The following is a 16,502-nucleotide window of genomic DNA, read 5'->3' on the forward strand; positions in this document are numbered from 1 at the left end:
AATGTTTGGTTTTTTGTTTACTTGTGTTTTCATTCCTGTTAGGTGGCTTCAGCCAGATTCCTATGCTGATCCTCAGAAAACATCTTTGATTCTGAATAAGGATGATATTCGGTGTGGTTGGCCTACCACCATCACAGTGCAAACGAAAGACCAGTATGGGGATGTGGTACACGTTCCCAACATGAAGGTAATTGTATTGGGATTAAATTAATAGACATCTAGGCACTGACTATTGTAACTCATAAAATTTTAGAAATGACAAGAGCTTAGAGTCTTATTTGCAGTGCGCTCCTTACTTATATGCAGTGAAGGAAGCTGAAACATTTTTAAATGATTTGTTCACATTAATCAGTACTCGATTATGCAAGTTATATACTTTTTGGGTTTTGCTTCACATATGCTGGATGCTATGGTGATTCAAAGGGACGATAAGAAAGTGTCCATAAAAAGAGTGCTAAGCACACAGAGGGAAGACCATCATATATTAGTCATTGAATAAATAAATGAAAGAATACATTTAAAAATTTTATGTATGTTTTTAAAAGACTTAAATATGTTTTACATTTGGTACTACTGAAGCAACCTTTAAAATATAATATTGATACTTATGAAATAAATCAGAAATACCTAAATTTGGATTGTAAAAGAATGAGGAATGGAACTTGTTCTGTGCTATACTGAAGAATATAGTTCTCTGAATACTTCTTCCCTGAGACTTTAGTTAATAATGACACTTCAGAGCATATTATAATAAAGGCATAGAATTAAGTCCTCTATGTTATATATTAATTAAATATCTTATTTAAAACTTTTATTAGATTGCTGGAAACAGTGAATATCGAACAAAAGTTTGTATAGGCAATCCCCAGTTACAGCGGCCCTTCAAAGTTGTGTTTACAAAGTGATTAGGTTATTTGGAGTTGATTAAGCCTGAAATCTTTTTTGCTCACAGAGAAGCTGATTTTACCTCAATATACTAGCACTTTTTCAACTAGTTGGTACATTATTTCATTTGTACCATGGAGAAGCACAATACCACTTACTTGATTCACAATTAAAAAAAAGAGGACAATAGTTTATATGTCTTAAGACCAGTAAGTAAAACTGTAATGAAAAACATTTGGCCCTGATACGAAAGAAAATTCAGGCTTTACTAGTGGCTTTCAGTGTTTTGGCCATGACCCCCTGCAAGAGTTTCATCATGACCCAAACAAACATATATAGGATGGAAGAGTATGTACTCTTTTAATTACATACAGTATACAGAATACATATCCATACAGTAATGCTTCACTCTTACATTTTTTCTTCTGCTTACCTTTTTAAAGAAGATCATACCCCATCAAAGTGTTTTCATGCTAAGAATTACTCTTTAGAATGTAAAAAGCGCCACAAATTGTAAGAAAAAAATGGAGTAGAGAATAACGTAATTCTGATAGTGATAACAAAAAATGACTTTACCCGAGGACAGAATTTTTATCCCAATACAGTATGCTTTAATATGTTGAAGGGTTTTGTGTATTCATTGGTGAATTTCTCATTTCAAAGTGTATTTGTGAATTGTTAAATCCCGTCTTTAAGCCCACAGTAAGTCCCTTATTCATGTGACTGTATTCTAGTTGCCATTTTCCAAGTCAGCATAACATTTCATTTCTCTTTAATGTTCATCCTTACTATTGTGCTTATGGTAGATCTTTAGTTGCATTTTCTTATGTTTCCTCCTTTGCACCTTTTACTGTCTCTTGCTGCATTTTAGTATCTGAGCTGTTTACATCTCACATTTCAGAGTCAGACTTTATGCTTTATCTTTTTTGTTCTCCTCTTTGGGTTCTTTTTTAGCCACGTGATCTCTCTCTCTCTCCCCCTTTTCCTCTCTTTTTTGTTTATTTGTGTTTGTGTTTGTCTGTGCTGTGTGGTTTATGGGATATTAGGTCCCAGGTTCAGGGATTGAACCCAGGCCCATGGCAGTGAAAGCACTGATTCTTAACCACCGAACCACCAGGAATTCCATCTCTCTCTTTCATTACTTCTCTTCTTTTTTTTGCCTGTATAATCTGCTTCTTGAGGACAAAAATCCTGAAGCCTCTTAATATACTCAGATTCATATCAGATATATCTGTAATATAGAAAACATATTCTAGGAAACTCCAATAAATACTATTTAGGAAAAGTGATTTGCATACCTATTGATGTTAGATTTATTGATACCACATTATCATATTAGTTGAAAACAAAATTAATTCAGCATGTTTCATTTTCAGCCTGTTAGTTCATGAAGTTTTCAGGACATTTTAGACTTATCAGAAACTCCTGAAGTATCCTAATAGAGTAATAATCAATTATTTGGAACATCAAAGTTGGTTTACAGATAATATTTTTGAGATCCAAAATGCTTTTTTAAAACAGCAAGTGTTACTGATATTTTTTTAACTTATAAAAATGATTACTCCAAAGAAATTGTGCTTAGTAAAAAGAGAAAATTGCATAGGAAATAAAAGAATAACAAATTTTATGAAGAAGCACAGTTTATAAAAGAAAGCAGAATGGTTATCATTTTTTATCTCAGTACTCATAAAGTATGAAATTATTAGTGATTTATTTCAAGGTTGGTGGTATATAGGCAGATGTACTTCTACTGTTAATTTACTGAGGGAAAATACAGTTGTTTAAAGAAATATTAAATCAATATATATGAAAATAGTAGCTATAATTTAAAATCAAATTCTTAAAATTTGGAAGCATTTACTTTTTTTTTCCTTTGTTACATTTAAGTTTAAAGCTTTTAATGGTGGCAGTGTATATGAGCGGAACAATTTTACTATTTATTTTTAAACTTCTGTGTTTTAAAAAAGTCAGATGGGTTTTTAATATTTCCAGAGCATGATGTCAATCCAAATACTGATTTCTTGTAACTCCAACGAAGGATTGTGGTTATTTAGTGAAACATGTCTGCTACCTGCACTTTGTGTAGACAGTGAGAGTCTCAAAACTACTAACTCCACAGAATGACACTGATAAGAACAATCCACGGTCCTGGGATGTCTCTCAATTCCTTAAGTAATATTGTCAGTTTCATTTATGCGTTTCTTTCTATTTCTGTGAAGATCCTCTTGTTGAATTACCTGTTCTTGCCAGCCACAGTAGTATCTGAAAAGAACAGAAGAAACTTTGGGTGACCCTCAAAATGATGAAGAGCTAAAATGGTCTTTAAATCGAAGAGCTAAAATGGTCTTTAAATCGTTGGTAACTTTGTGGTTGCCTAGGTTCCAAGTGTTTTTTGCCAGTGCATAGCAAATAACAATGTAATATTTTGTTATAATTGTTGGAAGGTACTTCTGAGTATTGTTTATGAGGCAGTTTGTGCTTTCAGTGTTTTAACATGCCTTAGGAAGTTTGTTCTTTGCATCTCTATAGTAAAGCAGATAAAAGATACCCCATTTTATCATTGAAGAAACTGAGTTGGAAAGTTTAATAGATTGCTTGGCCCTCATAGTTCATGTTGGTGACAGAACCACCTAATAGTACTCTTTCTGCAAAGTAAATAAACATCTTTAGTTTTAGGTATAAAATTTGCTCTATTATCTGTTAATTTGTAAGATATCTGTCAGGGGAGTACTTTTTCTTTGCAGAACAGTATAGCTAAAGTTGAGTTTAGTGCTTTAAAATATGTGAAGATTACTGGAAAGTAATTCCAGCAAGAACGTGGATACATTTTACTAGCCTTTCCTAGATGTTACTGATGGTGGCACATGTTTTTATTTTGTTTTGATATTTGTGATTATTTATTCCCCCAAACAAAGCCTCTCTTTTGCACTGTGTTCAGGATCCCTGTTGAGATGCATTCTTCATAATTATTTGGCACTGTTAAATAGTCTTTAAAAGGAAAGCCCGAGAAGGACAAGTAGTAACATAAAACTTACAGAATTGCCAGTTTAAAGTTGTTAATTGCTTCTTTTGATGTGTCACGGACAGTTATATAGTAATGGCATTTGGTTTTTATAATACCTCATTTAGGTGGAAGTGAAAGCCGTTCCTGTTTCTCAGAAAAAAACGTCTTTACAACAAGAGCAAGTAAAGAAACCTCAGAGGATTCCTGGTAGTCCTGCAGTACCGCCTGCATCTTCTAATACTGACATGACCTTTGGCGGACTAGCATCCCCAAAGCTGGATGTTTCGTATGAACCCATGATAGTGAAGGAGGCTCGATATATTGCCATAACAATGATGAAGGTAATTCATTTTACCTCCCAGGAAAGTTTTATTTTTTACCATTCATTTATGTAGCAAACATTTCAGTTCCTGTGAAAATGCTTGTGTATTTTCAAATTACCATTATTCCTGGAACATAGCCCTTCAGGACTCTGAGCTTATTATCGAGGCCCTCTTCAGCTTTGGGTTCTTCCAAATGTTAGGCTTATCTCTTTGGGTTTCTTCCCTCTTTGGGCTTGAGGCTTTTAGACAGATTTTTTTAAATTTTTGTCTAGTTTTTTTAGTTAATCTTTAGAGGCCAGTGTTAATCTAAATTATCAAGATGGTCATTATTTGAAATCAGAGTTAGGAATTATGCTATTTTCAGAGAGCAGGGTGAGCCATTGGAGGCTCTCATTTGGAGGAATGACATAATTTTTGGTTTTATAAAGATTATGGTGGAATATGGAGAATGTGATTGGGTGGGTAATCAAGAGGCTTGGTTTGGTTTAAGTCTGTTTAGGAGACTGCTGACTTAATCTGGTGAGATATGCTCATCCCTTGGACTAGTGAGTTGTCAGTCAGTATAGATTCAGGAGATTTTTAGGATAAGTAAGACTTGGTGGCTAATGGGGATGCTGAAAAGAGAAAGAGGAAGGAAATAAAACCCGAAGTTCACAATTTGAGCTTGAGTAGTAAGAGTGATAATATTGGAGAAGGGGCAGTTTTTGGTTGAGGAGGGTAATAGATTCAGCGTTGGATGTGGTTTTAGATACCTCTGAAATATCCATCTGAAGAAGATGAAAAGAAGCTGAAACTACAAACCTGACGTGATGACAGTCTTACCTCATAAAAAGAATTGGAGAATCATCAGTACTTGGATTACTCATAAATTATGAAAGTAGGAGATGTCTATCTAAAATGGTGAAAAGAGAGAAGTTCCAAGACAGGGTCCTGAGGAACATCAGTAATGATGATGCTCAAACTTCTGTCCACATCAGAATCACCAGGAGCACTTACTTAAAAAGGAGATTTTCCTATCATCGGAAGATGTAGATTCAGTAGGTCTAAAAAGAAGTTCCAAAATGTATATATATAAAACAAATATGCAGAATGATTCATATTCAAACGCTACGCTTTGAGAAATGTTGATTTACTAGGTTAAAAAAAAATGGAGAAGGGAAACAAAAATGTTGGCAAGAATACCAGCCAGAGGGCTAGTTTAAACTAGGACATCGATTTTTACCTTTGGCCCTTTTACCACTGCGGTGCATATGGTGACTCATTTAATTCCCATAACAACCCTATACATCACTGGTTTTTATTCCCATTTTACATATGTGGAAACCGAAGCATAGAGAGGTTGAGTAAGTTGTCAAAGGGCGCCTAAATGCCAGGTAGTCGGTTCCAGATTTTATCTCCTAACTACTTCCCCAGCTGCCTTATGCCATGGCTTGTAAGTCACAGAAAGCATATTAAGGAGGATTAATGATGTTTTGCTGCAGAAATGAAGTTCTGAAACGGATCTAGCAGCGATCTTGACAGGAGCAGCTTTAGAGACATAGTTGGTTAATTAAATTACAGTGAAGAGAAGGTGAAAATAGTATCAATCTAGGGGAGTGAGATGGGAAGGGAGATCGGAGGGATGTTCAAGAGGGAGGGGACATATGTATACCTATTGCTGATTCATGTTGGGATTTACCAGAAAACAACAGAATTCTGTAAAGCAATTATCCTTCAATTAAAAATAAATAAAAATTTTAAAAAGAGGTGAGAATAGCTAAAGACAAAATGAGTGTACAGTAGTCTTTCAAGATGTTTGGTTATAAAAAGAGACAGAGGAAATAGAATTGAGATAAGGCTTTAGAGTCTTGAGATTGAATATAGAAAGACATCTTTTAGTACTGATGAGGAGACGTTTGAGAAGGGACAATGAAGATACTCTGAGAGATAAAAATAGTTCTGTAGCTTAGGTGGAGGGATTGGCTGTAAATAAGAACTATTACCTCTTACATTGTACCAGGAGAGGGAAAATAAAATAATCAATTGCTAATAAGTTTATAGGTTGTGTGGCCATGGAACTATTTATGATAGCAATTATATGTCTTAGATTGGAGATGGGAGTGATGAATCTTAGGATCAAGATTTTGAAACAAAGGGAAAAAAAATGAAATAGTCATTGTACAGAATGAGGAGAAAGTGATCAGAAAAGATTTATCAGCCCTCCTTGGAGAATCAGTTGAAACTGAAGATCCTGTATTAGCAATGCAGTATGAGTCTTATGAACATGAAAAAAAAAATGATCATAATCGTTTAGATTGAGTCGGCATGGATGTTGTCCCAGATAATTCAACAAGCAAACAGTGACTGAGAAGGAAGTTGAGCATCTGGTGGTTAAAGAAAGGTCAGTGGAATCCAGCTCATTTGGAAGGAAAATAAAAGTAGATTCAGAGAGAGAACTCTGGGGAGGTGAGAACGACCAGAAGCCTTAAGAGTAGAAGTGGTTAGGAGTTGCAGAGGCAGAAAACTGAGCAAGTAGTGTCACAGGTCTGTGACTGTCAGTGCAACTGACTAAAAGTGGAAGTTGAGATGATTGAGGTTGAAGAAATAAAGGGACTGAAAATCTAATAGTTTTGACTATTAAAGAATTTGAAGCTAAACATTCTCATTCAACTTTTCTTTAAAGAATTTAACTTCTTGTCTCCTTACCCCTCTAGGCATTCTTTTAATTTCCTGGTAGCCTACTTGTTTGTATAATTTCTTTTGAAAATCTAGTTACCAGGACTGAATTCAGTACTTTAGGAATGTTCTGAGAGGCCCAGGATAGGGAAGTTACAGAATACCATTCCCGAACTGTCTCTTTGAGATATTAATTCTTGTTTCAGGAAAGGGGATTTTCTTATATCAAACATTTGCAGATAACTCTGTATATTCCCTTTTGTACATGAACAAGAGTTTCTCTAAGATACATATCTAGAAGTAGAATTGCTGGATTGTAGAACATACTTGTCTTCACCTCTATTAAATATTGCAGAAATTTATAGGCCCATAAGCTGTGTGTCAAAATGTAAGATGCTTCATGTTCTCACCAACATTTGGTTCTCACCAACACAATTTGATGACTGTGATATGATTATCTTGTTTTCATTTTCATTTCCTTGATTCCTGGTTCAGTTGAGTAACTTTTTAAGTGTTTATTGGCCTTTCAGATTTCCTCTTCAGTGACTTGACTTACTTACCTTTCTCTTGTGTTGTTTCTCTCTTTTGTATTAATTTGTTCTCTATGTATTATGGCTTTGTATCCAATTTTGGTTAAATGAATCACAAATCTCTTTCAGGTGAAGGCTGATCTTTGCCATTTCTTTATGGTGTCCTTGTTTTGGAGAAATTTAAAATTTTAATGTGCTCAAGACATATTATCCTTTTTTTCTTCTGAATTTGTTGATGTTTTGTTTGTCACATGTAGGTCTTTTAACACACCTAGAATTTGTTCTTGTAGATGGTGTGATGTAGGTAATTGAGTCTTTTTCTTTTTCTCCTGTATGGATAACCAATTGTCTCAGTACCATTTATTGAGTGTTCTGTCACTGCATTAGTTAAGAATGTATCTAATGATTTTGTGATTCTTGATGCTCTCTTTCTTAAAGGTTTATGAAAATTACTCATTTGAAGAACTGCGTTTTGCATCACCAACTCCTAAGAGGTGAGGATCATCTCCTCGAAGCTTAGCCAAGACATGTCAGCCGCTTACGACTAAAATCACCATGCGTTCCAACTTTCTTGTCTATTAAGGAAATATTTTGTAGCATTTTAAAATTCCCAGTAGAGATTTACTACAGGTTTTATAATGTGTAGATTTGCAGGAAGCATGTATTTATATTGAACTGTAAATACTGCCAATATGTTATATAATACTGAGGTAATATAGAAATAACTAGTATCTAAAAGTATATAAATTGGCTTGTTTTTTCTGTTTTTATTTCCTTCTCTCCATCACCTAATGGAGTGGCAGAGTGATTTTAATACATGTTGCACTTGTTATGAAACTTAGTTATGAGAACTCTGTTTTTGAGCTCTGAGTAATTCTGTTAACTCCAAATTGAAGCATGTTTTTTGGCCGACTGCTTTATTTGCTCATTAGGGGATATTCCCAGGGCAACAGGAAATACCAGTTTGAAATTCAGAAGAAGAGAAATAAATTTTTGATCATCTTTATAGGTATGGTATTTAAAGTTGATGAATGGTGAATGATCAACTGCAGAGATGACACTGAAAGAAAATAGGAGACCTAGACCTAAATCCTGGGGCAATCCAAGGTAGTCAGGAAAGAGAAAGCCAACAATACACTTAGAAAGAGTGGCCAGTGAGATGCAAGAAAAATCAGAAGAAGCAAAAAGGTTTTTCAAAAAAAGTAGGAGTTGTAAGTTATCAAATGCCACTGAGAGATTGCTGAAGATAGAGAAACAGCCCCTGAATTTGGGGACATGGTGGACATTGGTGACTGTGACATAATCAGTTGCAAGAAAGTATTGGGAGCAAAAGCATAGTTAGGATAAGCGTTGGAAGAGAATGGGAAATGAGGACATGGAGAGTGGTCGTTGACAATTGTTCAGGTAAGTTTTACTGTAAATGGGGAAAGAGCTATGAGACTGTATTATAGGGAAAGGTATGGTATCAAGGGGGAGGTGTTTAAGATGGGACATGTTGAAGTTTTTATAGAAATGACCCAGTAAAGTGGGAGAAGTTAATGATGAACAAAAGAGAGCAAGAGAATTATATCACTGAAGTGTTGAATGAATGAGATCCGTAGCACAAATGGAGGGGCTGGCACTGGACAGGACCCAGGCCATTCCTTCCATTGTAACAGGAGGTAGAGGAAAGTAGATTGAATCTAACTGCAACCTTAAGGTTGTATCTGATTGCTTATGTTTTTCAGTGGAAGAAACTGATGAGGTCGCATCAGCTGAGAGTTAGCAAGAGGGGTCCTGGAGGTTTGCAGTGAGGAAGAAAGAGTAAATTTAATCATGGAGAGTAGGAAAACATACTGTGACAGGGCAGTAAGGTTGCTGTTCATTGTGATCATATAATCAGAAATTTAATGTTTGCTGATACATGTTCATGATGATGTCAGCTGTTTAACCGAAGTAAATATTGCAGTATCGATCTTATTTCCTTTCAGACCCAGTGAGAATATGCTGATTCGTGTCAATAATGATGGCACTTACTGTGCCAACTGGACTCCAGGGGCTATTGGGCTCTACACTATTCATGTTACCATCGATGGCATTGAAATAGGTATTTTTCTAAAGTTGTGAGTTACTTAGTGTAAAGAACTAGAATCAAAATCCTCTTTCTGTTCTAGCTTGCCCTTGTCCATGTATCACAGACATGGACAGACTTTCTAACTTGTAGGGAGCATCATGTCTTCCTTTATAATGAGTACTTGTGCATTTATAAGGTCCTAACATTTTGTAATAATTTATGAGTCATTGTAGCCCTCATGACTCCTTTCCTGCATTCCCTAATGTGCCTAGTCAGGTTCCATCTCCTCCGTGCTGCCCTGTAACCCCATGCATGCCTCGTCTCCCCGTCATGGTACGTCTTCCTCTCCTGGCTGTGAGCAGGCCTCTTTCATCTTTGGATGTCCCAGTGTGGTTCAGTGCCTGGCACACAATGAGTGCTCAGTAAATACTTGTTGAAAGAATGAGTTTCTTTACCTTCCACTAACTTTGAAAAATATGTTACCTTTCCTTTGGGGATTAATCTTTCTCTACTCTTTATTTTTAAATTATCCAAATACTTGGACAGCAGTTGGACAAGAAAGCTCTAAAAAGTTTATCAATATGGATTCTTTAGAACACTTATCTTTTTTAATGCTCCTCAAGCAAATGGGTTCCTCTGATCAGGTAGATTTAGAACAAACCATATATTGTAGTCTCGTCTCAGATATTCATGCAATTCATATGATCATATTTGGACTTTTAAGACATTCTGTAATTAAAAATCCTCTCAATTCGTTTAATACTTATCATGAAACCCTTTCATGTAGAGAAGAGAGAAGGAGGGGGTAGAGATAAAAGTAACACTGTTCCAACGTTCCACCAAAATACCCTTTGGGAAACTTTAGTTTGTTTTTACATGAAGATAAAGAGGTGCTTTACCTTGATGTAACTGTAAGATATATAGAATATGCATTAAATGTAGTGTAACTGTAGGATTGGGGCTTCCCAGGTGACAAAGTGGTAAAGAATCCACCTGCCACTGCAGGAGACATGGGTTTGATCCCTGGGTCGGGAAGATCCCCTGGAGAAGGAAGTGGCAACCCACTTCAGTATCTTGCCTGAGAAATCCCATGGACAGAGACACCTGGCATTCTACAGTCCATGGGGTCGCAAAAGAGTCAGACCCAACTTAGCAGCTAAAGAACAACTATAGGATTAGATATATCAGATTGATCTGTACCATCCGAGAAACCTTTAGCGGAAGCCTTTTGCTGTACTCTTTTATTTCAGAGTATCCTTAAAGCCTTTAGTTCAGCAAACTTCTGTTGGTTCTAAGTGAAACATTGTTCTAGATAAGGCAGTTCCTGTCAAGTGAACAGCTTACTGATGGGTTGCAAGATAAAGAGGGCAAACAAAATCACAGGAAGTAAAATAAAATACAAGTAGTGTCATGCAAGGGATACAAATTACAGAAGTTCAAAACTGGAGACAGTCAAGAAAGGTTTTATCTTTGCTAATAGTGGGTAAAGAAAACTAACATAAATAAGAAAAATCCACTTATATTCATAACATATTTTCTGGAATGACATTGAAGAAAAAGATTCATAGTCGCTTAGAACCGTTCATTTTCTTCCCTAACTTCTTAAATCAACTTTGCCCAGAGGTGACTAAACTGATAGTAGGCTAGGACCTTGCTTGACTGTAGGCAAGGACAAGTTTCATTAGAATAATGATGATGATGATAGCTAACATTTGTTGAGTGTTTAATATATATCAGAAATTTTTATACAATCTTATATATTCTATATGTATTTTTAAAAGCATTTTATTCTCACAACAGCTCAGTGAACTAGGCGCTGTTCTTAAAGAGTCAAACAGTTAATGACAGAATTAGGAACAATCAAGTCCAACATGAGAGTCCCAGCTTGTAAACACCAAGCTGTGCTGCCTGTTACTCATGAGAAGATTGTTATAGATGACAAGTAGTGCTCTGATCAGATATTATGAGATAATGTTCAATCACACAAGGGTTTCTTTTTTTGTTATTTAAAAATTTTCAGTATTATTTAATATAGTCTGTAGCCCCTCCTCTTTTCCTGAATCCCTGAGACTCCCCTTTGGAATCTCACAGTCATTTTTCCAAGTACTTGTCTATTTTTTAGCTGTTAAATATTAATTACCTTGAAGGACAGAATTCAGATATTTCTTTTAATTGTCTAAAACAGCCTGTGAACGTATATGAAGTTAGGTTTAAGGGTCTTCCCTCCCTTATATTCTCAAATGTTACAGTTCCCTTCCTTTTCTTACAGATGCTGGCCTAGAAGTCAAAGTAAAAGACCCACCAAAAGGAATGATACCACCAGGAACTCAGCTGGTCAAACCAAAGACTGAGCCTCAACCAAATAAGGTTAGGGGAGAATGAAATTAGAACATGAATCAGTCTGAAATTTATTAATTTTCTTCATTGATGCTTCAAGGTGGTCATCCAACATCTAATACTTATTTCAGTATTTGAATTCTAAGTATTCCTAAATAAACTTGAAGACTAGTTCATGGTAATTCAAGGATAAAACTTGGTATAATGCTATAGTAATTTATAGACTCTGTATACTTCCTGTTATTGAAAGTTTACAATTAACAAAACATCTGTTGACATTAAAGTGTGTACAGTTGTCAAGATTAAAGTATCCTGTGCTGTTAAATTCATTTCCTAACATTTAAAGAGTAAGTGCTATAGGAATTTTAGTAAACTACTTACTTATTAAAAAAAAGAAACATGGGTAATAGAATTTATATCATACCTTCCTAATCATATGTCTTCAAAGTTTAGAAAAGAACTTATCAATATATAAATAATTTTCTATTTTTTTCCATGATTTACAGTTTTATACTTAAAAATGTTCTCTTATTGTTACAAATAAGCCATTGTCATTTGCACAGGAAGACCAGCTACAAATAATTTTGGAAGCTTTCTCAGAATTATACTTTCAAGTCTATTTATATCTTACCACTTCTAAGGTCTCTCTACCATGATCTCCCTGTTTCATCTGTCTGTCTTTGCCTTTCTCAGGTTCGAAAATTTGTGGCCAAGGACAGTGCAGGGCTCCGAATCCGTAGCCACCCTTCCCTTCAGAGTGAGCAGATAGGCATAGTGAAGGTCAATGGAACCATCACTTTCATTGATGAGGTAATTTGTAAAGAAACACTTCATAATAAATTTTGGATGAAAAATTTTTGTACTGTTTGCATGATATAAGGTTACTAAATTTTTTGTTAGAATATGTTTTAAGCAGTTTGGGTAGTGTTTGGAAAATTGTTTCACAGAATTTCAAAATTTTGTTCATTGAGTTTCAAACATTGCATTTATTTTTCTCTATCAATGAATAACTAAAATTATATTTTTAACATAAAAATTAACATGCTAGTCAGAACCAGTATGAGAATTCAGTGAAAATGAGTAGTTTTTCTTAAATTTTTAAAATGTTGTTTGTTTTTGTATGTGTTTATTGTATCACTTAACTTTGGACAGGACATTTTTCTAATAATGTAACTTATTAGAATAATCAGTAACTTCTGATTATTAAAATCTAAATTGAGGGGAAGAAAGGCTTGTGTCCTTTTGGGAAACCTCTGGTTTTATTATTGAAGTGTTTATCTCAAACTGTGACTTCTTTGTGCTTTTACTTCTAAGTGACAATATGTTTTATGATCTCACCATGTGAATTATCATATTGCTTGGCTTCCTGGTTTCTTTCCTTAAAGGTTCTCTCATACTTAACTTATGCAAAAACTAGATTCTTAATGTCCATGTCCACCATTATTTGCCTGCTTTGAGCCTTTCAGAACTTTGCTGCCTTCCTCGGAGTGACGGGCGGGCATGGCTTGTTTCTGGTGCTTGTATCCCATAGATCCACAATGATGATGGTGTGTGGCTGAGGCTCAATGATGAGACGATAAAGAAGTATGTTCCTAACATGAACGGTTATACCGAAGCCTGGTGCCTCTCTTTTAATCAGCATCTTGGGAAAAGTCTTCTGGTCCCTGTTGACGTAAGTAAAAGGTGGTTTTAAAGAGGATTATAGGTGTACCCTGTCCTCATTACAGGGCTTTCTTTAATTAAGGCTTCTCAGTTCTGAGGTAAACCACAACTAAATAACTTCAAGTGCTTGAATTCTGAGAGCTTCTGTTTAATAAAGGTGAAATTTGGCAAGGCTAAGGCCTTTAACACTTATATAGTCCATCACAGGAGGAAGCAGTAAATTAAACTAGGCCTGCTGATTTCTTTCCAGGGAGACAGGGAATGAGAGTGGCTAATGAGAGTAGTTAACATTTTTTTTCCTTTCTCATTCACACTACTGTTTGGAATGAACTCCACACTAAAATTTAAGAATTCAGTATTACTATTCATTTCAGAAACACATATAATGTTTTTTTTTTTTTTTTGGTGGCGTTTTGTAATTTTGTGTGTTGTCTAAGTTTGAATCTTTTCTTTCTTGGTGTATGATACTACCTCGTTAAAACAAGGTGGATTTTTAGACTTGCAGTGCTGTAGCGCTCTAGTTGAAGCTCAGTCTCAGAGTCTGCGAGAATTCTATTAGCCTCTTTGACAGATGCAGTGGAGTACATAGAGCCAGTGTTCATAAGTTTACTGTGTCACTAAATCTGATAGGAACCCATGGCTCTCTTTATAATTTTTTCCTTTTCATCTCAACCAAATATTTGACTTTACTGGAGATAGAAAGCAAAAGGAAGTAGCTCTTAGTATTTTCTAGTTTGACTTTATGTAGAAGAATGAATGACATTAATGACATGACACTGCTAATATAAATTTTTATTTTAAAAATAACCTTAGTATTTTAAACAGTTGAATTTCTTTAAAAAGAATCGGTGCATAAAGCTCACTCTATCAAATCAGTCACTGTGTTGTTTGTTTTTCTCCTTGATAGTCCAGAGTAATGTTCTCCAAAAGGGTGGCTATACAAAATGATGCTTTTGAGAAGAACATAATAGAACTTCTGTTTGGATTTATTAATCACATTCTTTTTTCTGTTCTTTTGTATTTGTTTTATATAGTACAGTGGGGAAAGAAGCTGTCTATATATTTTTAACTAATAGATAAAGAAAGTCAAGAGAGTTTTGGTCTACTGCTTTTTTTTTTTTAATCTAGGGCTAGAAACTTGCCCTTAAATGGTTTTAATCCATCTCTCATTATAGTAACCAGATATTCTTCAGGATAATGAAGATGATATTTTAAAGCAGTAATTACAGTAGCCATTGTGTTTATTTTGTTAGCAGTTTATATTTTAAATTTTGACCAATATAGGGTTTTGTGTATTTTAAGGCCCTAATAAGGCATTATGTTAGATTATATTATCTTTATGACTTCGAAATTATCTCTGCTTCAAAAATTTTTTTTCCTAATTCCTTTGAGGCTCATTTGAGGAGGCACTTTTGGAGGAGGAGGATATTCATACAGACAAAACAAGAGAATAAACAAAGGTAGCAAGGATGAGCAGGAAGTATTCTGAATCTCATGGCTTCATTTTGGAATCCTCATGTTCTGTTACCTGATGCTTTTAAACTTTAGCCAAGAGATGGTTTTTAGCAGACAATCTTAAGGTCAGAGGGAGAGGAGGTAAATGGAGTGAGCCATACAAGTACTCAATGGCTTTTCACCGCTGTGTGAGTGAATGAAGAGGTTATCACTGACTTAATTGGAGACAGAAAGCAAAAGGAAGTAGCTTTTGGTATTTTCTAGTTTGTCTTTATGTTGAAACATGACATGAATTCTCTTTTGATGTAAGTAACTCAGAGTATCTGGTATTACTGAGAAAGCTGAGATTTTTCTGGTTCCTTAATTTTAAGGATGATAGTGACTTGAGATCATTATAAATTAAAAGATGCCAGTAAAAAAGGTGGGCATCAAAGATACAGAAAAGGAATCTGAAGGCTGTAAAGGAGGAGAAAATGGAATTGAAGGCACACTGGTAAATTGTTTCTGTGAATAAGGAGATGGTATGTGTGGCAGTAGGTAAGTTTTTAGGAATGAGGAAGAGAGGGAAGAGGTGAAAGAAACCATCATTTCCATAGAGAAAAGAGAAAAGCCATTAGCTGAGACTAAAACAACTGAGTTATGTTAGAGAGTTTAGAAAAGCCATAAGAATTTGTAGTAATATTTGAGAGAAATAGCAGAATCTGACAAAGAAAACTACTTGTTTAGGGACTGTTGCGCCACGAAGGACCCAGTGAGACCGCTGGATAGATGCATTCTGGAGACACCCTTCTTCCCCCATGGCCCTGGGTCTCCAGAATTAAGAAAGCCAGGAAAGCAGACAGTGCTGGCCGGAACTTCCTGGGCTGCTGTGACAGGAAAATAGGGACAAAAGGGAATTTCAGATGCTGATGAAAGAGCGATTGAGAGCACCAGCTGTGGTTTGCAGCTTAAGTTAGAAATGTGAAAGGATTAGTGGAGGGTCCAAGGGACTCGGAGGTCTTAATAAAATGCAACAGTATAGTGAATGCACTGTACTAAAGGAGCTGGAAGGAGACAGGCAACTTGTGTGATAATGTAGCATATTTGAAATTGATTTCATACTTAGAGCATTTTATTGAATGAAATGGATTGTTAATGTGGCCACGTCCACATATACAGGTGCTGGCAACACTATGACCTGTGAGGTTTGAAAGTGAGTTCATTTACCATCAGAGAAAGGGTCCCATTAGGTACAGTATAAAGTTATGGGACAAATGGGAATAATTAGCTGTTGGATCAGGAAGAAGCCTAGCACAGTTTTGGTATGAAAATAAGAGGACAGGTAGATGACCTAAGTAAGGATTTGCATTGTATGTTTGTGACCAAGGAGGACAGAGGGTATGTGTGACAACCAGCATGGGGCTTCAGACAGAACTGGTAAAAAGTTGCTTCAGTGTGGGTGTTAGATGAAAACTGGAGTCAGAGTCTGGCATAGGCAGGAGCAGACTGATTTCCCAGGGTTTTGATTTTCAGGACCAGGACAGGCCTCTTCGACAGTCAGTAAGCTTTTCGTGAGTACCTTACTCTGCAGGACAGAGCGGATGATTCCATCTCATCCC

General features: G+C 35.6%; 1 protein-coding gene across 5 annotated transcripts in view; it reads left to right on the forward strand.

The window, feature by feature from the left end:
• The window catches only part of MYCBP2 (MYC binding protein 2, E3 ubiquitin protein ligase), a 269,075-nt gene that overhangs the window by 176,718 nt on the left and 75,855 nt on the right, over window positions 1–16,502 (forward strand). For all 5 annotated transcript variants that reach the window (XM_018056490.1, XM_018056491.1, XM_013968297.2 and 2 more), the window contains 7 exons: window positions 43–187; window positions 4,015–4,230; window positions 7,836–7,891; window positions 9,368–9,483; window positions 11,720–11,817; window positions 12,481–12,597; window positions 13,319–13,459. In XM_018056490.1, coding sequence (XP_017911979.1) covers window positions 43–187; window positions 4,015–4,230; window positions 7,836–7,891; window positions 9,368–9,483; window positions 11,720–11,817; window positions 12,481–12,597; window positions 13,319–13,459 — 889 coding nt within the window. The remainder of the gene's footprint in view (window positions 1–42; window positions 188–4,014; window positions 4,231–7,835; window positions 7,892–9,367; window positions 9,484–11,719; window positions 11,818–12,480; window positions 12,598–13,318; window positions 13,460–16,502) is intronic.

The sequence above is a fragment of the Capra hircus genome, chromosome 12 (genome assembly GCF_001704415.2).
Source record: "Capra hircus breed San Clemente chromosome 12, ASM170441v1, whole genome shotgun sequence".
Classification (NCBI taxonomy): domain Eukaryota; kingdom Metazoa; phylum Chordata; class Mammalia; order Artiodactyla; family Bovidae; genus Capra; species Capra hircus.